The following is a 26,859-nucleotide window of genomic DNA, read 5'->3' on the forward strand; positions in this document are numbered from 1 at the left end:
CACTGCAACCTCTGCCTGCCGGGTTCAAGCAATTCTCCTGCCTCAGCCTCCCAAGTAGCTGGGACTACAAGCGTGTGCCACCATGCCTGGCTAATTTTTTGTACTTTTAGTAGAGATGGGGTTTCACCATGCTGGCCAGTCTGGTCTCAAACTCTTGACCTCCTGATCTGCCCACCTCGGCCTCCCAAAGTGCTGGGATTACAGGCATGAGCCACGGAGCCCGGCCCCCAAATTGATTTTTGAATAGCTTTTCTTTGCTGTATATATCAACTCCCATTCATCATGTCTATCAATGGTAGTACAAAAATATGACTATCAATACTTTAAAATACATTTATATATGTATTTTATACACATATACATATTTGGATATATATACAATACATATACATACAATATAATACAAATACATTTGTATATGTATTTTTCTATGAGAGGTAAATACTAATGATAAACATGAGAGGAACATGACACAGGTCAGATAACCCAATAAACAAGTGACACCAAAACTTAAAATTCCTAAATGACTTGAAGAACATACAAACAAGGTTTTTATTTTCAAATTGCCACCTTAACTCTACTGAAAAAGTTCAGCAGTAATGGCGTTTGAGTCTAATTTGTAAGTAGAGATTTGATTAATCCCAAGGACTCAAATTCATGCTTGGTCTGTTGTTATAAAAATCAAAGTGGAAATGTCAAACTCTATTATTTAATAGAGAAGCTATCAGTATTTTTTAAAAATGAGTTTCTGAAACTTTCCTGAATTATAAATGGAACAGAAAATGAGAAAAGCTGTGTGTGTTCCTTTATTGTAGTTCTAAAGTATATTTTGTCTTATAAGGAAAATGTTATCAGTTGTTCCATGAACCACTGAAAATTGATTAAAATAAATTGCATCAAAATGTTTTAGAGAACAAAGATACAAAAAGAAAAAGGCTGTCTGCAATTAACTAGCTATCAAAGGTACAAAGCTGCAGAGAATGCCTGGAAATATTGGCACTTACGCTACAGTATTCTTAAGATCAGTGATTGATTTCTACATTCTATTTCTTCTTTGAGACAGAGTCTTGCTCTGTTGCCCAGGCTGGAGTGCAGTGGCGTGATCCAGCTCACTGCAACCTCCGCCTCCTGGGTTCAAGTGATTCCCCTGCCTCAGCCTCCCAAGTAGCTGGGATTACAGGCGCGTGCCACCATGCCTGGCTAATTTTTGTATTTTTAGTAGAGATGGGGTTTCACTAAGTTGGCCAGGTCGGTCTTGAACTTCTCACCTCAAGTGATCCGCCTGCCTCAGCCTCCCAAAGTGCTGGGATTACAGGCATAAGCCACCTTGCCAGGCCAATTTCTACATTCTTAAACATACTCATTAGCCCTGCAATGCAGTAAATAAAATTTGTATTTTTGAACTCTTTTAAAATACCAATGAAACATATCAAATACATCAACAAGGAATAGTTGAATTGCTGGTCTTCAAATAAAAATTTTAAATATGATCTTCTGTCAGTTATTAAAATGCTAGCTTAGACTATTATAGCTTACCTAATACTTGAAATATAGTCACAAATACAGAAAGAGGGAAAAACAGAGACTTTCTTAATCAACTCGACTCGCTTCTATTTTCTTTTCCTATTTTCTCCATGTTAAACATCATCATAAATAAACAACTTTCAATGACCTTTAAAGGGAAAGAGCTCTTTGCCAGTTTAGAGGGTGTAGGTGAAGTGGACATTCTACATAATTCAATTTTCTGAACATCTAGAACACATCTAATATTTCTATAAATGTTAATTCATCAGATCCAAATAGGTTTAAACATCCGTTCAGTCTACTAGTTTCTAATCTTTACTGAGCACTCAATGTAAATATAAATTAATTTAAGAATTAACCATATTTGACCAGGCTTAATTTACATGTCGACAGATTCAGCTGACTGAAGGAACTTTTTGCCTCTGAGGTGGGTAATAATGCTATTTCCACTTAATGGCTGAGAAAACTGAGGCACAGAGTTAAATAACCTGCACAAGGCCCACACAGAGAAGGAGCAGAGCTGGGATTTGAACTCAGGCTATCTGGATGTTGCTGAATCCAACCTCTTACGCACTACCCTCATACTATTTCCCAAATAAACTGTTAAAAGAAACACATGCTGTATTTCTTGAGACATTCGGGATGTCAGTATAAAGGAAACAAAAACAACAACAAAATACAGTTGGACTGTTGACAGTGTGGTAAATTTACTAGCACAATAGAGGTTAATTAGTTGAGCCCCCAAATGATTTGGATCCAGAAGCAGTATTCTGAGTGTAGATTTTCCCAACCAATTAAATGGATCATCTAACTGGTAAATCTTTATATATATGTTCATAGAAACTTAAGTTTGTATGTTTAAATTGAAGAATTTTTTTTTTAAAGAGCCCAAACATCTGAAATTAAGTCCATCTAGGTGCATAAAATACATTTTACCTTTCTTGAAGTCCTTTGAATATTTGTACCATGGTGTCAGCAATTTCTTCCATAACTTCGTGGTAATGGTAATTAAAAGCCATTTCAATGTCCAAACCAACAAACTCAGTTAGATGTCTATGGGTATTAGAGTCTTCCGCTCTGAATACTGTGAAGTTAATAAAAGAAATAGAGAGCAAACACTGATTTCAATTTTGGATAAATTGGGATTTAAATACAAAATTTTATTTAGTTGGATTCCAGTGGTATTATTTTCATATTACAGGGCTGGAAGGACCTCTGATGAACCATCTGTTTGAGCATTCTCTTGGACAGCAAGTTCATTATAAACTCCTACGGTCATGCAATAAAAGCCGTACCAAATGTAAATTAGTAAGAGAGGTTCAAGAGAACCCTGGGGGAATGCAAGATCCTGAGGTGTCTTCTCAATATTTAAAAATATATTCAATTATGACCAAGATAGTGAGTTCTTCTCCATTTTATTAAAACCTGACTCAAACTAAGTGAAACTCTACAAATAAAGTAACATACCTGACTCAAACTAAGTGAAACTCTACAAATAAAGTAACATACATATTCCATTTGACTACAGTAGTCATTTATAGGAATATTTGTGATGTGAAAGATGAGTCGAGCTAGAGTCAGGAAGACTGGACAGGAGGAAAAGGCACTGAGGATATTAAGAGCCATTATCTCAGTCCAGCTAATATCCAGTCCAGCCTTAATATCCTCAGTGCCTTTTCCTCCTGTCCAGTGTTTTTGACTCTAGCTCGACTCATCTTTCACATCACTAATATTTGTATAATACATCCTTGCTCAGAAACTTACAATGGTTCCCAAATGACTACTGCAGTAAGACATAAAATGACAAAAAAAACCCTAAAACCTTTATGCTTTCATAAGTTAATCCTAACCTATATTTCTCACTTCTTAATACTAACTTGTCTTATTTTTGTTTTCTTGTGTAGTTCTTGCTCTTTACTTAGTCTGCTTCCTGTCTAGAATGCCATCTCTGTTGTCTATATATCCTACTTTGTCCTTAAAGCACATCTCAGTTTGAATTTTCTTTTATGGTGACTCTAGCAAACTCCATTTTCTCTCTTTTTACACTTACTATTTATACTACATAATTAACACCCATTTGCTGATTGTATAAGGACAATCTGATTATTCGTTGTGAAAATTATCTGATTATTCCCTATGACTGTGATATGTATGTATGTCTTAGTCTTGGGAGCAGGCACAATATTGATTCCCTTATCACTCAAAGCATGGTGTGGAAATGAGCAGCATCAACAATACCCAGGAACTTGTGAGAACTGCAGAATCTCAGACCTCTCGCCAGATTTACTGATCAGAATCTGTATTTTCACAAGATCTCCAGGTAATCTGTGTGCATATTAACATTTGAGAAGTGCTGGCTGGTTCTTCTTTTATGTACATGGTACCTAGCACAAGGTTATATAAACAGCAGGTGTTCAACAAATAACCAGTTAATAAATTCAGAAAATTAAGACCCTTAATGATCTTGCCAGTTTCTCTATTAGCAAGTATTTAATTTTTATTAAGGTATCAAAAAACATATATAAAATAACTTGGTAAGTGTTAAAGAATAAAGTAACGCTGGCTTTTCACTTACAATTAGCTTCAAAAAAGAATCTGCCACATGATTATGTGCCTGTGCTTGACTTTTAGCAAACATTTCTTAAAAACCATATTAATAAAATTTATTAAATATAAGATATTTGTTAGTAGTTTCTAATGGACATCAGCACATTACCAATAGTAAGGACAATACAAACAAAATAGTGAAACAGAACAGCTCTGGAATAAAATTGATAGCAAATTAGACAGAGGTACACTGTAAACTTACAGGAGTAAGAAATTATAAAGGACAAAAACATATATTACTTTGACCACTGCAACTACTTGCTCTTTAGTGCTGATAGGGAGCTGAAAAGAGTGCAAATGGGAGCTAATTCTGTTCTAACTACACTGAGGTATATTAAAATATATACTTAGGTATATTTCAGATGGTGTATATTTTCAAAAAACGCATTTTTAAAATGACATATTCTCAAGATAAAAATTTTCTTCAGCATTCCTCTGTAAGAATACATATGCTTATAATTGTATTCACATGGAATGATGCTCATCTGTTTAAAGAACTATTGACCATATTATTATTATTATTACTTTTAAGAAAATGTCTACCCAAATATATTATCTCTAACTCAAAGTCTAGCATTTGTGTAGTCAGCAGATAAAATAATTTAAGCTTTCAAAGTGTCTGTACATTAAGTAAAATGTTTCTAAATTTTAACTACTGCATAATTAATGAACTTGGATAAAACATAACTGCCAAAATCTTACCTGGTCCAATACAGAAAACCTTCTCAAAATCAGCACAAATGCACATTTGCTTATATAGCTGTGGGGACTGAGCCAGGTATGCATTGTTTTTAAAATATGACACAGTAAAAACATTGGCTCCTCCTTCACTGGCAGCTGAAAGGTAAACATTTATATTTATATTATTATAATCAATTGTAAGCTTATCAATGCAAACTTCTAGTTAAAAAGTTTATACTCAGGTAGCTCACTTTAAGAAAAACTGGAAAATGAAGAATTGTGGCTAAATCATAGTCTATATACATCGTCTTGTATGTGATTCTAAATAGTTTATATTTAAACCAGATTTACTTCTTTGGCTATGCTTTTATTTCACTTCTGTGGATATATATGCTCCCTTTCTGCATCAGTTCAAAACTATTAAAGCCCCTTTGTAATTGTAATTTTTTTTTTTTTAAATGAAGAGATACTCATCATTTTTCCTTTTTAAAAAAAATTTCCCCAGGAGTTGGAATAATCATTTTTCTTTTCTTTTCTTTTTTTGAGATGGAGTCTTGCTCTGTCACCCAGGCTAGAATGCTGTGGCACGATCTCGGCTCACTGCAACCTCCGCCTCCCAGGTTCAAGCGATTCTCCTGCCTCAGCCTCCCAAGTAGCTGGGACTACAGGCATCTACCACTGTGCCCAGGTAGTTTTTGTATTTTTAGTACAGACAGGGTTTCATCATCTTGGCCAGGCTGGTTTCGAACTCCTGACCTCGTGATCCACCTGCCTCGGCCTCCCAAACTCCTGGGATTACAGGCATGAGCCACTGCGCCCAGCCTGGAATAATCATTTTTCTAATAATTATTAAGAATGCAATGTTCAATTCTGAATTTGTAACAAAATGCCATTTGTAACACACTTTCTAGTGTTAAACAAATCTAAAAAGGGTAAAATGATTAAGACAAGATTCTCATACAAGAATAAGAATTAGCCAGGCGTGGTGGCTCACATCTGTAATCCCAGCACTCTGGCAGGCCGAGGCAGATGGATCACCTCAGGTTGGCAGTTCGAGACCAGCCTGACCAACATGGAGAAACCCCGTATCTACTAAAAATACAAAATTGGCTTGGCGTGGTGGTGCATGCTTGTAATCCTAGCTACTTGGGAGGCTGAGGCAGGAGAATCGCTTGAACCTGGGAGGTGGAGGTTCGGTGAGCCGAATTCACAACACTGCACTCCAGCCTGGGCAACAAGAATTAAGGAAATTTTCCCATCATTAGTATTTACTGATTTTACAATGCAGTTTATACAAAACAAAACTGCAATACTAATTTCAAAAGAAATCTATATAATGAAAGTAGTTCCTGGTGTAACTTCTGTAACAAGAATCTTGCTTTGTGTGTTACTGCCTCACATTACAATCATTATCACAAAATGACTCTTGGAATAAGAAAATGTACTTATTAAGGTTGGTGATATATGATTATTGCTATATAAGATGGTCTTCAAAATAGTAGTCTCATGGCAATAAACCTTAATGGACACTTGGGATTCTCAAGTTAAAAATTTTATTAATATAAAGCAACTCTGGGGAGAGCAAATTTATTTTTAAAAATTAAGAGAAATATTTTGAAGCATACCTGAAATAATTTTAGGAGTTTGGATTTCCACAAAACCTTTGTTAATTAAAGTTTCTCGGAAGAGATGGCAGATGCCAGACTGGAGACGGAAGACTGCCTGACTAGTTGATGTCTAGAAGACAGTAATAAAATCTAATTATATCAACGTACTTAATTACTAAGCACTAACTCTGTGGGCTAGGCACTGTGGAAACCTAACAATTCTTGCTTTCAACATTTTTAAATTCTAATAACTGGAGAGAAGACAAAAGGATATGAATAAATACAAGGCAAAAAGGCATGCTGGAATATAATGACTATATATGATCATAAAAAGGTATTTCACTGGAAATGCTTAGTGAGCATATGTTTTAATTTGTAGGAATTCCATAAAAGAAAAATGTTTCTTAACAATTAGTGAAACAACTTACTTGTGAATGGTCTGTTTTTTTTAAAGGCAACCCATAAAGTGAGACATAGCAATGTTTGTGCAGCATACTAATGTTCTAAGTAAGATTTTGGTATTTGGCAATAAATTAATGAAAACCATGTATTTTTATTTTAACCGTTACAACAATACAATTGCAGATACTTGTGTATTTGTTCAACTAGATTAAGAAATTAAAAAGAAAAAAATAAAATAAAAGGGGTAGGCATCCCATGACACTGATTTCCAATGTGGTACATAAAACAATAGTAGCACTCCAACTGTGCAGCACAGTTGCCTGTTCTTTCTATTCTCTCTCTTTCCCTCCTTTCTTTCTCAGTTTCTCTGGTCCTCCTATTTTACTTTTAGCCTCAATCAGTTGTGATGGTGACCAGAAAGCTCTAGAGGTAATTATCTCTACTTTAGACTAACTTTTGTCCACTTCTCTGGTCAAAAGAAGTGACTTCTTATCTTTAGGTCCTGGCTTATTATATTTTTAAAAAATAGCTATCCTATGGCTAGGTAGGTGTTTAGTAAAACATGTGACCTCAAACCACTAAGTTAGCTGTGAATAACTCAGTTAGGTGAAGAAGGTGTCTTCTTAGTCTCATTACGAGAATTTCAATTACTTCTCCCATATCAAAGGGCTCACCCCTTCTGCATTTACACAGTAGTACCCTGTGAAAACACTGTTAATGGAATGATTACATTTCTTTCACTCTAAAGAATGATATTTAAATAATCTTGAATTTCTGCAGATCAGATAAAAACATTCATGTAAACTGGTCATATTTAAGTAACATTATTTTATAACTTACATTCAAAGTTACAAATCAATAGTTTCTCATAAAACAATGAAAACCATTTCAAAGGTCTTTATAATTTATTATTTACTTACTCATTTTCAAGATGTCTACATTTAAACTATAGAAAAAGACTTGCGTTTTTTTCACATTATGTGGTTTAGTGCAACATTTGGTTCATCCAATCAAAACAAATGGCATAATCTTCTGCTTTCAAAAACCTAGTGACCTATTTAGCAAAAAGCTGTTTCACTGTTACTGACAAATGTACAGAGATGTATTTCACTTAGAATATATTCTATAAGAGGGTCACTGAATACATTTTATTGCCGCTTGCCTCTTGGCTAGTTCAACTAAACTTGGCTCACTGCAACCTCCACCTCCTGGGTTCAAGTGATTCTCCTGCCTCAGCCTCCTGAGTAGCTAGGATTATAGGTGCCCATCACCATGCCCAGCTAATTTTTGTATTTTTAGTAGAGACCGGGTTTCACCATGTTGGCCAGGCTGGTCTTGAACCCCTGACCTCAGGCGATCTGCTCATCACGGCCTCCCAAAGTGCTGGGATTACAGGTGTGAGCCACGACACCTGGCCTAAACTCACTTCAACATCTTGCTAAATGGAAATTTAACTTATGAACTGGTTGTCATAGATTATTTAATATGAATAGAAATTTCACCAATTATGTTTTTAAAAAACTGTACTTCTTCACTTCCTGATTGTACAAACAACTATGTTAATGTGTAACATTTATGGGGAAAACGGATCTGTCATATATAAGAAAAATGATTTTTTTCTCATTAGTTTCTTCAAGGCACTTGCTAATAAGAAGACAGGCACCTACTTGATTAGACAGTGAACAGTTATTCACATGACAATTCTAATACATACTAATTTCCACCTAGCATTTACATACTGGAGAATATTTTCTAGCAGATTCTAGCTTTTAAATGGTTTAATTTGAAAACCACCAATCACAGAGGTAGATGGGAAAATAATTAAACAAAAAGGAATTACTAAATATAAGATGTTCTTTAAAAGTAAATAACAAGGAAGAAAAACAAATATTTCAAAATAAATCTTCAACTATTTTGATTATGTATCTTACTAGCAAGAATACCCATTACTGCAAAGAGAATCACATTGTGCAAGTGAATTCAGACTAGCTATCTCTGCTGGTTGGAACAAGACAAAGAGGTAAGATTAGTATCCTGTAAACTCTCTGACTTTGCTCAGAGGAAAATAATGTCCTCAGGCCCAGGTTAGTCAGTTAATTTAGTAGAGGAAGAGCACTAAGCAGACTGCATCACAGTCTGAGAAACTTTTTGTACCTACTGCTGGGTTGTCTTTCTACATTTATTCCTCCTTCAAAAAGCCTTATCATTACATGAGAGAACAACACAATATAGTTAAAATAAGAAATGGTAATGGTATTTTTTCCTCTCCTGATCAAAACAAGACACTCTTGTGTAGAACACATCTAAAGAGAAACAAAATCAGTTTTTTATAGACTCATTTTAAAACTGTTTCCCTATTACATATTGATTACTACAACTGACTTCTACATGTGTGTAAGAATTTGATGGTTAAGGTAAAAATCAACAATGATCCAACTTATCAGTAAGATTACAGAACGTATATAACAAAAGAAAAGTATGTTTAATAAGGGTAATTATATATTAAATCTATCTCAAATTAAATGCTTCTAAAATATAGTACATAAAATGAATGCAACATATGTTAATTTCAATGAAAATATATAACAACCTTATTTTCAATTGACAAGGAACGTACAAATACCTTATATATTTAATTTATCATTACTATACTTACTCTTACCTTAAGATACCTAAATGAACAGGAAAAAGGCCTTCTTTATCATTTAAGTTATAAACCATACTAATAATATTAGTTTCCCTAATGTTTAAATCTAAAAATTGTTTTGGGTCAAACAAATATTTTAATGATTCCATAATATGTAAAAAAAAGTACTTCCTGCTCACTCATTAAACAAATATTTATTATATGCCTCCTGGTACTGGGCTAGGTGTTAGATGATAATGGTGATTACAGAGGGCATGAGGTAGAAGATAAACTAAACAGAAAGCAGAAAACTAATTTTTCTACACTTAGAAAAACCAAACGAAAAACCCAGTCCTTGAACTTTGGTTCTAAAAAAGCTTGACATTCCTTATATTAAAATAGTATTTTTAAATTCTATAGCAAACTTCCCAAAAGTATGGTTGTTAAAATTAAAACACTGCTATTCTGTATTATGTGAAAGATCTGAAATAAGGGGAAAAACAATATTCTGCATTTATAGAATTCCTTTCCCTGAGGTCCTCATAGCACTAGAAAGCAAAATTATATCTTTTGTGGAGAAGAGAGGCAGGTACATGGAGAGAAGTAAGGGTGTTGAGAGAAAGAATTCCAATAGGAGACAAAAATTCAAACAAACCCAAACTTTATACAGCAATCTTTAATAGTACTTAGCGCCTTACAATCCTCACAACAAATTACTTCCATGTTGTATTAGGCTTGTAGCTTTTAAAAATACCTATTTAAGTTATCATCTTAGTTAAGATACCCACTGTATCTTTTGCTTTTAATGGCTGTAGAGAATTCCTGTTCATTTATGGTTTATCAGGTTACAGAGACACTACTGTGAAGCTGGACTAGGGGTCAGGAGAGATAGTAGAAAAGGCAGTGGGAAAGACATTTCTAAAATGATACCTGATTTAATTCCAAAGGGAACTATTATTTTAAAAAATCAGATTTATGTAGTTTTTTTTTTTTTTGAGACGGAGGCTTACTCTGTTGCCCAGGCTGGAGTGCAGTGGTGTGATTTCAGCTCACTGCAACCTCTGCCTCCAAGGGTTCAAGCGAATCTCCTGCTTCAGCCTCCTGAGTAGCTGGGACTACAGGCACATGCCACCACGCCTGGCTAATTTTTTTGTATTTTTAGTAGAGACAGGGTTTCACCATGTTGGCCAGGCTGGTCTTGAACTCCTGACCTCAAGTGATCCACCTGCCTCAGCCTCCCAAAGTGCTGGGATTACAGGCATGAGCCACCACGCCTGGCCAGATTTATGTAGAATTTGTTTTTCCTTTTTTTTTTTTTTTTTTTGAGATGGAATTTCTTTCTTGTCGCCCAGGCTAGAGTGCAATGGCGTGATCTTGGATCACTGCAACCTCTGCCTCCTGGGTTCAAGCGATTCTCCTGCCTCAGCCTCCCGAGTAGCTGGGATTACAGGTGCCCGCCACCATGCCTGGCTAATTTTTGTATTTTAAGTAGAGACGGGGTTTCATCATGTTGGCCAGGCTGGTCTTGAATTCCTGACCTCAAGTGATCCACTGTGCTCAGCCAGAATTATGTAGAATGTCCAATCGAACAAAAGTAATATCTGTGAGAAAGAATCCGAGCTGTCTGCAATTGCTATTATATCACATATAATAACAATTGCAACAGGGGGATTCCAGCTGTATGTATTCAGGTTAACTCTGTGTCAAGACATTCCAGCACATATCCATTCATTCTAACATATGACAAAAACGCTAGCAGATCAAGTATGTATGTCCTATGGAGGGACCCTGTGATATATAGCAGTGCTGAGCATCCTTAAAATGTTTTTCTAACTGATACATTGGTCTTGAGGTCAACAGTTATGACATCCCTGAGGACACCTCCCTTGACTATTTCAGACTGTCCAGATCTACTTTCAAAGAACTCCTATAGCTGTGGTGATCAAACACCTATCATTTTCATGGCAGCCCTGAGTCCCCAATTTTCTGCCCACTGCTGACACAAACCAGCATTTCTTAAACTTGTCTTTTGCCTTCTACTATCATTTCTGTCACACTGGGTATCTCTTGTACTAGTACTTAATATTTTCCTTTAAATCACATTTTAAAACTTAACTAACTCTAAGCAATAATATCCATGAAAACATGGAGTTTATTTGCTGGTTATATTGTATAGCTATTAAAATAAAAAATCTTCATCTGTTTAACACCCAGAAATCACTGTGTACCTCCAGTGGTAAAGGTACCATACTTGGGAAAACACTGCAAAACCACTGAAATGTCATATAAGTTTCAATATATTGGCATTAAAACTATATTGCCAGGATAATCTCTTATACTACAAAATTACAAAACTTCTCTTAAAGAGTTGAGATTTTAATTTTTAGTTTGGAAAATATGTATTGAAAGTAATGAGCTAGGCAATGTGTTAGAAGACGGGCTATTGATATTATCTAATTTTTCTTTGTTTAAGCGTTTTGTGGCTTTGTTAATAGAAAGTTTCAGGGAGATATGGCAAATAGGCTTATTTCCAATCAGTTAGTGGAGGCTGCCCTGAGTGCTGTGTGGCTACTTTAAGCTCATCAAGAATAATACGTATGTGGTATGTTGTGCCTGACTGGGGGCATTTGCCATGAATGTAATTCTTTTCTCTTGGACAGACTGTTAAGTCAAGGCAAGTACATGAGTTAAGGGGCTAACAGTCTGTCCAAGAGAAAAGAATGGTGAAGACAAAGGTGACAAATTTCAAAACAAAAACATGTAATTGATAAGATGAAACCACACCATAATAGCAGATACTTTTCATTCATTAACCCACAGGGTCAAAGTAGGGTTCATTAGTGAACTATAAAATATATGCTCAGATAGCTATTTTCTTAATCCCTGCATGCCAAAATAGACCTAAACATTCAGGAAAAAAAGTTACAGAATTACATGTAGGGGCTATTTGATAGCGTGATTTCAGAGGTAGCACTGAGGATAATGTGGTGTATTAGCAAACGAAGAGAACTTTAGGAAAGCCATGGGGTCTCAAGGGTTAGGATGCCCATGAGTCCTGAATTGTCTATCCCCTTGGCATGTGAAACCAAGTAGCAAAAAAGAGATGATGATTCACCTTTAAAGATGGCTCAGTTTCTATGCTTACCTGGCAACCCAAGGGAGGGTATCCCTATTAAGGAGACCTCACACTACTAGTCTTATCTCCCCAACAAAATGATGTGTTCTTTGAAGATGACCAATACATATTCCACAGTATAAGAAACCTGTAATACGAACATAATAAATATTTTGTAGACTAGCTATAGTACGGGGGTCTAGATAAAGAAATAAAAGAAATAGACTGTAATTTTGAACCAACTAATCCATTTGTATTTGGGAAAAGTACTTAAACAATGATTCTCAAGAGGGAAGACTAACATTTACTCCTAGGACAACCTTCACCTGTACCTAAGAGTGAGGTGAAATAAAGGGGACAATTCTGATCTAAAGGGAACTCTCCTGAACAGGCTCCCAGAAAACCCTCCTAACGACCTGCTAACCTATGAGGATGAAGCTAATTTGCCATGCCAATCTGGAATATGAGCTATGTGAGTGCTATGTATGAAAAGGGTGCCAAAGACATTTTAATTCACTTTTCTAGGAATGAAAATTGCTTTAACCTTCTAGGGGGCTGGAAGGTGAAGTATTTTTAATCAGGGCACCTGCCTGTAAAGTTCAGAGAGAAAACAATTCATATACGAGAAAAAAGTCAGGCTACACTAGAACCTAAAGGAGGATATATCTTAGAACATTTGTATTATAGAAGAAGAATGGCAATTTTGCCTTTTATTTCCAAATTCTTTAACCCTTGACTTTGCTGAGAGTCTATGAAAGAGCTCGTTGGGGACTAAATTAGATAGTAGTTTATTTTTTCTTTGTTGAGACAGGATCTTGCTCTGTTGCCCAGACTGGAGTGCAGTGGTACAAACACAGCTCACTGCAGACTCAACCTCCTGGGCTCAAGCAATCCTCCTGCTTCAGCCTCCTGAGTAGCTGAGACCATAGATGCATGCCATCATACTTGTCTAATTTTTAAATTTTTTAAGGAGACAGGGGTCTTGCCATGTTGCCCAGGCTGGTTTTAAACTCGTGCGCTCAAGCATTCTTCCCACCTTAGGCTCCCAAAGTGTTGGGATTACAGGTGTGAGACAATGCACCAAACCAAGACAGTAGTTTAGAAGGAAACTAAGGTGCTTAAAAACTTAAAGTTACTAATGTACACAACATCTCCCAAAATGTAAAGTCAAAGTAAGGGTTAAACATGTGAACGCTTGCAAGGGCCAAATAACATGAATGAATGAAATGAATGACATTTGCTGGGTGGTGCAGGGCAAAGCAAAGGACAGTGTAAGAAACCTGTATATGTCACATCTAGCATGCCAGCTCATGTTCCAGATTCTCCTCTTTTTAAGAAATGTCATCCAGATTTTAATGTGAAAACCCATTTTTTCAATGGTGGCAATGAATTTAAACAAAACAATACAACCCAAAACCCAAAAACTTCTCAGGCCAAATTCTAGAGGCACAAACCAATAATAACTTGTGTGAACAACTAGCAAGGGCAAATAAATAAAGAATGATGTCTCACTCCTGTGGCCAACATACATGAAAAACCTGAGGTTTCTAGGTAGTAACAAGAGGACTTTGGATTACTGCGTGCTTTCCCTATACAAATTAAAATGGAAAAGGTAAAAGACAAAAAGCAAATAGTTAGGAATAACATGAGTATATAGTAAAGGTAGACTCACATGATGGTAGAAGAGCCAAGAACTCTTAAGGTGACAAAAAATTTGAGCTTGAGTAGAATATTTAAGTAAAAAAGGAAGATGTGGTCAAAATATTAAGAAAGAAAGATGCAATGGTTTTACTACAATAATGATGAAACCACTAAACTCTCTTTCACTTGCAACCAAACCAGAAAGGGAAACAGAAGACCCATGAGACTACTGCATAAACCACCAGAGCCAACTGCTTCTATATTTTTAATTTGGTGCTCCAATCAAATTCAAAGGATTGAAACACTAATTACTCATCCCCACCTGGTTGATCTCAAATGTGCATGTAATTTTTTTCATAATTTTGTAGTGATATTAACGGTTATGTTTCTACTTGCTGAATAACTTGTCTAAAAAAGATATCACCTGGAAGCAAGATCATTTACTGGCTTCAAATTCGTTTGTCATTTTAAAACAAAGAAAGTCAATATCCTGTTAACTAGTATTTAACTGTTCCTGTTGCCTGCAGTTCTTTTTAGGGGAAGGGTCAGTCAGAAAAGGAAATTGTTTCCTGTATTATCATACTTACAGTCAGGCAAATACCATTTAGCTTTATAAGCCTGAGACAGGTATGGTATCCCTGCCCCTCTCGAATGTGGCATAATCGCTTCACTTAATAAATAAATGAGGCATACCCTAAGATCAATGACTCTGTTGTCTAATCTTGTATCCTGGTTAACAGTAGCTCTTCCTTCCTAAAAAAAAAAAAGAAAAGAAAAAAATAAATTTTACTAATATTTTGAAGAGCACAAAAAATACTTTTAGAAGCCATGTTTACTTTTAATTGAGTAGGATGTGTGTACGTTAATATTATGCCCGAAAATCAGATAATGGTAGAAACACAAAGTGCGGCCAGAGAGAAGTTAGTGTTAAAAGAGAGATGGAAAGAAGACAAAGAATGAACAGATATTAATGGTTTCTTTCCCTCCTCCACCCCTCAAAGCCTTGCCTCATTATTGGGATATAAGAAAAATTAACCACTCGCTTCTTCATTGATTCCTGGATTTAACCTGCTAGCCCAAGGGTGAAGGAACAGATAAAAGCTGACATAGAGTAGTGGTTCTCAAAATGTGGTCTGGGGAGCAGTGAAGGTCCCTGAGACTTTCCAGAAGTTGATGAAGTCAAATTTACTTTTTCATAATAATACTTTTTGTTTTTCACTCTTCATGAGTATACTGAGCAGTTTTCTAAAGATTCTATGATGTGCATTATCACAATAGAATGAATGCAGAGGCAATATGAGAATCTAGTTGTTGTCTACTAAGCCAGAAATTACAAGGAATTGTGGTTATATAAACAGAATGTCATCCGAAGGATGAGGTAGCTGAGTGGTTAAGGCAATGGACTGCTAAATACAATGTCACTCTTAACAATAATTATTTTTTGCTTTGGACAACTGTAATTTTTTCATAAAATATGTTATTAGCTTCATTATTTACATAATACTACATATGCAAACATGTATGCAATGTATATATAATTTTTAATAAAGTAATAAATATTTAAAAATTTGTTTTAATTCCCAATACTGTAAATATTGATATATATACCAATAAAAACAAAAGCTTGTAGGATTCTTAATTATTTTTAATAATGTAAAAGGCAACTCGATACCAAAAGGTTTGAGAATTGCTGATTTTAAGAGTAAGTTTAAATAACAATGGAGCTCAAAATCAATTCACAGGCACCCTTAGTACATCAGGTTTTCAATGTTTTGCAAACTAAATATACAGAGGAAGCATAATATTTCATAAGTATAATTTTTACCTCTTCTCCTTCCGCCTCAGGCCGAACAGCATCATCCAGCTGCAGGGGCAGACGGGGTTCAGCCAAACTGATCACGTAAATCTGTAAGTGAGAGATTACCAAAAATAGTAGAAAGCACACAAAATCTGCATCTTTTGCTTAAAAAACAATCTACAGTTGACTTAAGCATGAAGCAATGTTTGCATACATCTTTAATTGAAACTACTTGCTGAAATCAAACAAGATGACACAGGTTTTTTCACCTTGATGATTTGTTTAAAATGGGGATAATAATATTTTTTGCCTACCTCTATGGTTGTTATATCAGTCAAATATATATAAAAATTATTTGTAAATTCTAAGATGCCTACCAATGTAATAAGTAATGACTGGGGTGTAGGCACTGGCTTATGGTCTAGCTATGTCAAAAAAGCTGTGGTTAGGGGTTGGTGCTGTGGCTCACACCTATAATCCCAGCACTTAGGGAGGCTGTGGTGGGTTGATCACTTGAGCCCAGGAGTTCAAGACCAGGCTGAGCAACATGGTGAAACCCCGTCTCTACAAAAAACACAAAAATTAGCCAGGCATGGTGGGACGTGCCTAAAATCCCAGCTACTTGGGTGGCTGAGGCACAAGGATCACTTGAACCTGGGAGGCAGAGGTTGCAGTGAGCCAAGATCGCACCACTGCACTCCAGCCTGGGTGACAGTGAGACCCTGTCTCAAAAAAACAAAAACAAACATAAACACGAAAAAGCTATTGTTAGGGAAATCACTTAATCTCAGAGCTTCAATTAAAATAAAGCCTGCTATAAGAATCAAACAGAATAATAAATGTGAAAACACTTTACTCATGTGAAGGAGCAATTAACATATGACTTGCTATCTTTTTTTTTTTTTTGAGACGGAGTCCCACTCTGTCACCCAGACTGGAGTACAATGGTGTGGTCTTGGCTCACTGCAACCTCTGTTTCCCGGGTTCAAGCCATTCTCCTACCTCAGCCTCCAGAGTAGCTGGGACTACAGGCACGTGCCACCACACCAGCTAATTTTTGTATTTTTAGTAGAGACAGCGTTTCACTATGTTAGCCAGGCTGGTCTCGAACTCGTGACCTCGTGATCTGCCTGCATTGGCCTCCCAAAGTGCTGGGATTACAGGCATGAGCCACCACGCCCGGCCGTCTTGTTATTTTTAACAGCATTTGGCCAGCGCCACTGCCACTGCCACCACTAGGACCAAATTCAGTCCAGCTCTGCTACACTTCTTTTCTCATTCTTTCTCCTTTCAAGTACCCCTTCATTGCTCTCTCTCATTAAACATGTTACAAACATCTGATTTCCTGCCAGTCTCCTGGTTAGGAAATGCCCTAGGGGATGTTCCTTTATGTTGTCAAAATCCCTCAATAGGCCAGGGGCGGTGGCTCACGCCTGTAATCCCAGCACTTTGGGAGGCCGAGGTGGGTGGATCACGAGGTCAGGAGATCGAGACCATCCTGGCTAACAGAGTGAAACCCCATCTCTACTAAAAAAAAAATACAAAAAATTAGTGGGGCGTGGTGGCGGGCGCCTATAGTCCCAGCTACTCGGGAGCTGAGGCAGGAGAATGGCGTGAACCTGGGAGGTGGAGGTTGCATTGAGCCGAGATCCCACCACTGCACTCCAGCCTGGGTGACACAGCAAGATTCTGTCTCGAAAAAAAAAAAAAATAAATAAATAAATAAAAAATTCCCTCAATATTCACTCACACTAATTTCACATTTTAGTGATAAAAAGCAACTGGGTCATAAAGACTGAACTAGAGTTTTTTGCTTTTTGTTTTTCTGGCTACCTTTAAAAACCATATTACCATATTAGTTAACCCAAACTATGTCTGGAAAACCTGCTAAAGCACAAACGGGAAAAATACCTTATTTAGTTACTTCATGAAAGGGAATTATACTCTTCTAGTTGGCAGATCAATATTGGCATTCAGCTTAGATACTCCAAGAAATAGTGTAGGATACTCTAGTATTCCTTATTATAAAAGAGAATTATTTGTCACCACTCCCTAAACCCAAATTCTAGGATTCCCTTTGACAAGTTAACAGAAACTTGATCTCCAATCCAAATTGGGGAACTGAAGAGCTGCTACTTCTACTTTTAGAACTAGTGGGAATTCATCATCCTCTTTACTAGACCATGAGTACTCTGACCCCAGAGTCTTCACATAGTGCTTCGCACAAAGTACCTATCAACAGTAACTGCTGGCTGAATAAATAAATAAGTGATAAAGCAAAGTCATTACTTATATAAGATTCTACTTAGTAGGTAATACTTCATGCTTTGTGAAATACTTTATAATTATTTTTATTATGGCAAAATCTGTAAGCTCTTTAGGCTTAAAATTTATTACTGATATTTATTAATGTTGCACTGCACACATCTAGACAATAAGAATATCTTAAAACTACATTTGCTTCTAGTAAAAAAACAGAAATATATATACACACACACATACACTTTTTTTTTTTTAGTTTTGAGACAGGGTCTTGCTCTGTCACCCAGGCTAGAGCGCAGTGGTGTGATCATAGCTCACTGTAACCTCCAACTCCTGGGCTCAAGTGATCCTCCCACCCTGGCCTCCCAAAGTACTTGGATTACAGGTGTGAGCCACCACATCTGGCCAAATTTTCTTTATTCAAGTACTGAAAAAGATGTGCTACTTAGAAGGATGTGGGAGTTATCTTTCTTGGTCAACATAAACGGGTTTATTCATTTATCTTTATTCTTACTCTTTGGTCAGTTTGTCTTTACTAGGTTACAAACTTCCTGGTGGGGCTGGTTTAAGATGAGACTTACACAAAGACAACAAAGTCATTTGTCAAATTAGGTCAGTAAAAATTACAAGGTTTTCTAAGTCTTGAAGAGTTCCATGAAAATCGATTCCAGTTAAATACAATGTTACTCTTAAATTAGTAAGTACATATGGGCCTATCTCTGAATCTGTCTGCCTGTTGGTCTGCCTGACTCTTACATATGGTCATGCATGTGCACACGGATCAGGGCGAGAAGAGGCCATGCTGTCTTAAAGACTACTCCTTAAGAGAAATTTAGTGATGTATATTGTAGATACAATCTAGACCTAAATCTGAGCACTGTAGGTTCAAACTGGCAGGGTTATTTCAATAGTACTAAATATGTGTGAATTCACTTATGGTTTTTTTTTGTTGTTGAGATGGGGTCTCACTTAGTCATGCAGGTTGGAGTGCAGTGGTGCGATCTTGGCTCAATGAAACCTCTGTCTCCTGGGTTCAAGCAATTCTCTTGCCTCAGCATCCTGAGTAGCTGGGATTGCATGCACCTGCCACCACGCCTGGCTAATTTTTCTATTTTTAGTAGAAACAAGGTTTCGCCATGTTGATCAGGCTGGTCTTGAACTCCTGACCTCAAGTGACACTTATGGTATTTTAAGTCAATGATAATGAGCTCTTTCAGTTTTTAATCCTGAGGAAAAAACAGATCAGAGATAAGTCTTGTTAAAAAAAAAAAAGGAAGCTACTGTTGGAATATAAGACCAATAAGGTACTATTTATTTTGACTTCTCTATGCTGTAAAAAATATCAGAAAAGTAATGATTATAAGATTAAGAATTAGTTAATTAATCATCCTTTAAAAGTACATCATCATTAGTTGATGCAGTTTCTTCCTAGCATCGACGGTCTTTACAATTTGGCATGTTTTTGCAGTGGCTGGTACCGGTTGTTCCTTTCCATGTTTAGTGCTTCCTTCAGGAGCTCCTGTAAGGCAGGCCTGATGGTGACAAAATCTCTCAGCATTTGCTTGTCTGTAAAGGATTTTAGTTCTCCTTCACTTATGAAGCTTAGTTTGGCTGGATATGAAACTCTGGGTTGAAATTTCTTTTCTTTAAGAATGATGAATATTGGCCCCCACTTCTGCCGAGAGATCAGCTGTTAGTCTGATGGGCTTCCCTTTGCGGGTAACCCGACCTTTCTCTCTGGCTCCCCTTAACGTTTTTTCCTTCATTTCAACTTTGGTGAATCTGACAATTATGTGTCTTGGAGTTGTCTTCTCAAGTGTCTTTGTGGCGTTCTCTGTATTTCCTGAATTTGAATGTTGGCCTGCCTTGCTAGGTTGGGGAAATTCTCCTGGATAATATCCCAAAGAGTGTTTTCCAACTTGGTTCCATTCTCCCCGTCACTTTCAGGTACACCAATCAGACACAGATTTGGTCTTTTCACATAGTCCCATGTTTCTTGGAGGCTTTGTTCGTTTCTTTTTACTCTTTTTTCTCTAAACTTCTCTTCTCGCTTCATTTCATTCATTTGATCTTCAATCACTGATACTCTTTCTTCCACTTGATCAAATTGGCTACTGAAGCTTGTGCATGCGTCACGTAGCTCCTGTGCCATGGTTTTCAGCTCCATCAGGTCATTTAAGTTCTTCTCTATGCTGTTTATTCTAGTTAGCCATTCATCTAATCTTTTTTTCAAGGTTTTTAGCTTCTTTGCGATGCATTTGAACATCCTCCTTTAGCTCAGAGAAGTTTATTACCTATCATCTGAAGCCTTCTTCTCTCAATTTGTCAAAGTCATTCTCTGTCCAGCTTTGTTTCGTTGCTGGCGAGGAGCTGCGTTCCTTTGGAGAAGAGGCGCTCTGATTTTTAGAATTTTCAGCTTTTCTGCATCAACTAACGAGCAAAATAACCAGCTAACATCATTGACAGGATCAAATTCACACATAACAATATTAACCTTAAATGTAAATGGGCTAATTGCTCCAATTAAAAGACACAGACTGGCAAATTGGGTAAAGAGTCAAGACCCATCAATATGCTGTATTCAGGAAACCCATCTCACATGCAGAGACACACATCGGCTCAAAATAAAGGGATGGAGGAAGATCTACCAAGCAAATGGAAAACCAAAAAAAAAAACAGGGTTTGCAACCCTAGACTCTGATAAAACAGACTTTAAACCAACAAAGATCAAAAGAGACAAAGAAGGCCATTACATAATGGTAAAGGGATCAATTCAACAAGAAGAGCTAACTATCCTAAATATATATGCACCCAATACAGGAGCACCCAGATTCATAAAGCAAGTCCTTAGAGACCTACAAAGAGACTTAGCCTTCCACACCATAATAATGGGAGACTTTAACACCCCACTGTCAATATTAGACAGATCAATGAGGCAGAAAGATAACAAGGATATCCAGGAACTGAACTCAGCTCTGCACCAAACGGACCTAATAGCCATCTACAGAACTCTCCACCCCAAATCAACAGAATATACATTCTTCTCAGCATCACATTGCACTTATTCCAAAATTGACCACATAGTTGGAAGTAAAACACTCCTCAGCAAATGTAAAAGAACAGAAATTATAACAAACTGTCTCTCAGACCACAGTGCAATCAAACTAGAACTCAGGATTAAGAAACTCACTCAAAACCGCTCAACTACATGGAAACTGAACGACCTGCTCCTGAATGACTACTGGGTACATGATGAAATGAAGGCAGAAATAAAGATGTTCTTTGAAATCAATGAGAACAAAGACACAACATACCAGAATCTCTGGGACACATTTAAAGCAGTGCGTAGAGGGAAATTTATAGGACTAAATGCCCACAAGAGAAAGCAAGAAAGATCTAAAATTGACACCCTAACATCACAATTAAAAGAACTAGAGAAGCAAGAGCAAACACATTCAAAAGCTAGCAGAAGGCAAGAATAACTAAGATCAGAGCAGAATTGAAGGAGACAGAGACACAAAAAACCCTTCAAAAAATCAATGAATCCAGGAGCTGGTTTTTTGAGAAGATCAACAAAACTGATAGACCGCTAGCAAGACTAATAAAGAAGAAAAGAGAGAAGAATCAAATAGACGCAATAAAAAATGATAAACGGGATATCATCACCGATCCCACAGAAATACAAACTACCACCAGAGAATACTATAAACACCTCTACACAAATAAACTAGAAAGTCTAGAAGAAATGGATAAATTCCTGGACACATACACCCTCCCAAGACTAAACCAGGAAGAAGTTGAATCCCTGAATAGACCAATAACAGGATCTGAAATTGAGGCAATAATCAATAGCCTATCAACCAAAAAAAGTCCAGGACCAGACGGATTCACAACTGAATTCTACCAGAGGTACAAAGAGGAGCTGGTACCATTCCTTCTGAAACTATTCCAATCAATAGAAAAAGAGGGAATCCTCCCTAACTCATTTTATGAGGCCAGCATCATCCTGATACCAAAGCCCGGCAGAGACATAACAAAAAAAACAGAATTTTAGACCAATATCCCTGATGAACATCGATGCAAAAATCCTCAATAAAATACTGGCAAACCGAATCCAGCAGCACATCAAAAAGCTTATCCACTACGATTAAGTTGGCTTTATCCCTGGGATGTAAGGCTGGTTCAACATATGCAAATCAATAAATGTAATCCAGCATATAAACAGAACCAAAGACAAAAACCATATGATTATCTCAATAGACGCAGAGAAGGCCTTTGACAAAATTCAACAACCCTTCATGCTAAAAACTCTTAATATAACTAGGTATACATGAGACGTATCTCAAAATAATAAGAGCTATTTATGACAAACCCACAGCCAATATCATAATGAATGGGCAAAAACTGGAAGTATTCCCTTTGAAAACTGGCACAAGACAGGTATGTCCTCTCTCACCACTCCTATTCAACATAGTGTTGGAAGTTCTGGCCAGGGCAATCAGGCACGAGAAAGGAATAAAGGGTATTCAATTAGGAAAAGAGGAAGTCAAATTGTCCCTGTTTGCAGATGACATGATTGTATATTTAGAAAACCCCATCGTCTGAGCCCAAAATCTCCTTAAGCTGATAAGCAACTTCAGCAAAGTCTCAGGATACAAAATCAATGTGCAAAAATCACAAGCCTTCCTATACACCAATAACAGACAAACAGAGAGCCAAATCATGGGTGAATTCCCATTCACAATTGCTTCAAAGAGAATAAAATACCTAGGAATCCAACTTACAAGGGATGTGAAGGACCTCTTCAAGGAGAACTACAAACCACTGCTCAATGAAATAAAAGAGGACACAAACAAATGGAAGAGCATTCCATGCTCATGGATAGGAAGAATCAATATTGTGAAAATGGCCATACTGCCCAAGGTAATTTATAGATTCAATGCCATCCCCATCAAGCTACCAATGACTTTCTTCACAGAATTGGAAAAAACTACTTTAAAGTTCATATGGAACTAAAAAACAGCCCGCACTGCCAAGTCAATCCTAAGCCAAAAGAACAAAACTGGAGGCATCACGCTACCTGACTTCAAACTATACAAGGCTACAGTAACCAAAACAGCATGGTACTGGTACCAAAACAGAGATATAGACCAATGGAACAGAACAGAGCCCTCAGAAATAATACCACACATCTACAAACATCTGATCTTTGACAAACCTGACAAAAACAAGAAATGGGGAAAGGATTCCCTATTTAATAAATGATGCTGGGAAAACTGGCTAGCCATATGCAGAAAGCTGAAACTGGATTCCTTCCTTACATCTTATACAAAAATTAATTCAAGATGGATTAAAGACTTAAATGTTAGACCTAAAACCATCAAAACCCTAGAAGAAAACCTAGGCAATACCATTCAGGACATAGGCATGGGCAAGGACTTCATGACTAAAACACCAAAAGCAATGGCAACAAGAGCCAAAATTGACAAATGGGATCTAATTAAACTAAAGAGCTTCTGCACAGCAAAAGAAACTACCATCAGAGTGAAGAGGCAACCTACAGAATGGGAGAAAATTTTTACAATCTACCCATCTGACAAAGGGGTAATATCCAGAATCTGCAAATAACTTAAACAAATTTACAAGAAAAAATCAAACAACCCCATCAAAAAGTGGGCAAAGGATATGAACAGACACTTCTCAAAAGAAGACATTTATGCAGCCAACAGACACATGAAAAAAATGCTCATCATCACTGGCCATCAGAGAAATGCAAATCAAAACCATAATGAGATACCATCTCACACCAGTTAGAATGGCGATCATTAAAAACTCAGGAAACAACAGGTGCTAGAGAGGATGTGGAGAAATAGGAACACTTTTACACTGTTGGTGGGACTGTAAACTAGTTCAACCATTGTGGAAGACAGTGTGGTGATTCCTCAAGGATCTAGAACTAGAAATACCATTTGACCCAGCCATCCCATTACTGGGTATATACCCAAAGGATTATAAATCATGCTGTTCTAAAGACACATGCACATGTGTGTTTATTGCAGCACTATTCACAGTAGCAAAGACTTGGAACCAACCCAAATGTCCATCAATGATAGACTGGATTTAGAAAATGTGGCACATATACACCATGGAATACTATGCAGCCATAAAAAAGGATGAGTTCATGTCCTTTGTAGGGATGTGGATGAAGCTGGAAACCATCATTCTGAGCAAACTATCACAAGGGCAGAAAACCAAACACTGCATGTTCTCACTCATAGGTGGGAATTGAACAATGAGATCACTTGGACATAGGAAGGGGAACATCACACACCAGGGCCTGTAGTGGGGTGGGGGGAGGGGGGAGGGATAGCATCAGGAGATATACCTAATGTAAATGACGAGTTAATGGGTGCAGCACACCAACATGGAACATGTATACATACGTAACAAACCTGCACATTGTGCACATGTATCCTAGAACTTAAAGTATAAAAATAAAGAAAAAATAAAAAATAGAAACTGAAAAATAAAAGTACATCATCAGAAAACTTATAGCAAGATAGGTCCATTATTATTCACTTATATTGGCGAGTAGTTTTTCAGATGTGTTTTGTATTTTTCCCTATGTGGCTGTGGTAGACTGTTTGCAAAAATGGCTGCAATACTTCCTCTTGCTCCTGCATGTATATTCCCTTGCAATCATGTTGCCTTTCCTCCCATCAAGGGCTAGAATCTATTTCTCTACCCCTTAAATCTAAGTTTTGCTGTGTGACTTTGACGAGTGGAATATTTAGCAGATGTGACACAAGTAGAAGCTTGAAAAGTATCTGTTCTTAGGGTTTTGCTGTCTTGCCTTTGGGAACCCTCCTGGTACCTGAATATCAACATATCTGGGCTAGCCTGCTGGATGAGAGGAAGCCACAGAAAGAGATGCGCCAGATTTATCAGTGAGCCCAGCCAATGTCGCATGGAGCAGATGAGCTATCTCAGCTGGGTGCATCACAGAATTGTAAGCAAATAAACGTTTGTTGTTTCAAGTCACTAAGTACTGGGGTGATTTGTTATATAACAAAAGCTAATTGATTCAGTAACTAATTTATAAACCTCAGTATTTTACATTAATTTTAATTAGTAAGAACATATAAATTTGACATGAAAACTATTAGAACCCAAATCTATTTCTATATGCGATTTTATATTTTGAAAAAAGTTACCTTCTGAACATGTAACTCAACATCTTGCTGTGTACAGCTTTCAATTTTCTGATTCACTTTTCTCACAACACCTTCTACATCCACAATGCTCTCTTTGTTGATGCTGTCAAGAGAAAAAATTCCCAACTTTAATCATCTCAACAGAGGTGCCAGAACTCATCTGGTGTTTCAGCAGTAAAGCTGAATATGTTAAACTCTTTTTTAATACAGTAAGCCACTTGAGATAAACCCAGTCTATTTAACCTACTTAGAATAAGCTATTATGTATCATACCTTGTGAGATTCCTTGAAGAGATGATTTTTTAGATGCCAAAATTTAGTTACCACTTATAAAATACTCTGCACATAAAAGGTAATAAAACCAGTACCAAATTGGGAAAAGTAGTAAAAAGTCTTTTAATTATTTATTAAAGAACATTTCCCTTCCTATTTTTGAGAATCACTAAGATCAGCATTTCCTATAATGAGAAATACTGGCTTCAATAAATGCAATTACTGGTATGTGATGGAATTAAATAATAGAAGAAGGTCAACTGAAAAGATTTTAAGGTAATAAGAGGACATTAGGGTGCTGTTTTGCAATTAAATCCTCACTACCTTTAGTTTCTGAGTATACCCATCATCGGATTTATGATTATTGGATTGTGTACTCCCATTTAAAAGGATGCCTATATGAAGTTTAATATATGATGAGTGTAAAATAAATGCATCTCCTGGACAGCTTATTTTTATAACTTGAATTCTGAACACCAGACACTGAAATTCTAAAATACAAAATTTATAAAGTAGCTTATTGAACACAATGATTATTTTTTTAATCACTAGTACATAACCAAGGAAGAAAATGTATAATCCAAAATGGTGATTCCCATACAAAATGTACCAGTTTTTCTTTTGTGTATATTCTTGTACTGACAAAGTATATCACAAGATAGTTGATGAAAAGGATAAGATTTAATTTTCATGGAAAAATTCTATTCATTCTGATGAGGATTTGGGTCTTTAGTAGTTGTGGTGCAATTAGACATTCCAGAAACCAGACAGTACTTTATACAAGAGAACACCAGAATCCATTTCAATGAAAAAGGATCAAAATGAGGATAATAGGTAAGAGTAGTTAAGAAAGAAAATTGTTTATGTCACTTGGCTACACTGCCTAGAAATCTGTATGTCTGTTACCAACTAACTTAAAAAAAAAAAATCAACAGCATGCAAATCTCTTGTACTCTCATAAGTCTTCTGCACTGGGGCTATCACCTAACACCTAGCTAAAATCTTGACTACTGAAGAAACTCAGAATTTATTATGGCAAAAGAAGTAGTTGGTGAACTAAGATAAGGCTCTTCTGAGGCTTGAAGGGATCAAGAAGCTCCAGTGGACTG

At 36.6% G+C, this 26,859-nt stretch overlaps 1 protein-coding gene across 1 annotated transcript in view; it reads right to left on the reverse strand.

Annotated features, from left to right (window-relative positions):
- Positions 1-26,859, reverse strand: part of DARS1 (aspartyl-tRNA synthetase 1) — a 77,865-nt gene that overhangs the window by 11,290 nt on the left and 39,716 nt on the right. The window contains exons 5-10 of the mRNA XM_054477889.2: positions 25,478-25,580; positions 16,029-16,109; positions 14,897-14,956; positions 6,438-6,549; positions 4,834-4,968; positions 2,461-2,608 (exon numbers count right to left, since the gene is read on the reverse strand). Of these exons, the coding sequence (XP_054333864.1) occupies positions 2,461-2,608; positions 4,834-4,968; positions 6,438-6,549; positions 14,897-14,956; positions 16,029-16,109; positions 25,478-25,580 (639 nt within the window). The remainder of the gene's footprint in view (positions 1-2,460; positions 2,609-4,833; positions 4,969-6,437; positions 6,550-14,896; positions 14,957-16,028; positions 16,110-25,477; positions 25,581-26,859) is intronic.

This window comes from Pongo pygmaeus, chromosome 11 (genome assembly GCF_028885625.2).
Source record: "Pongo pygmaeus isolate AG05252 chromosome 11, NHGRI_mPonPyg2-v2.0_pri, whole genome shotgun sequence".
Taxonomy (NCBI): Eukaryota; Metazoa; Chordata; class Mammalia; order Primates; family Hominidae; genus Pongo; species Pongo pygmaeus.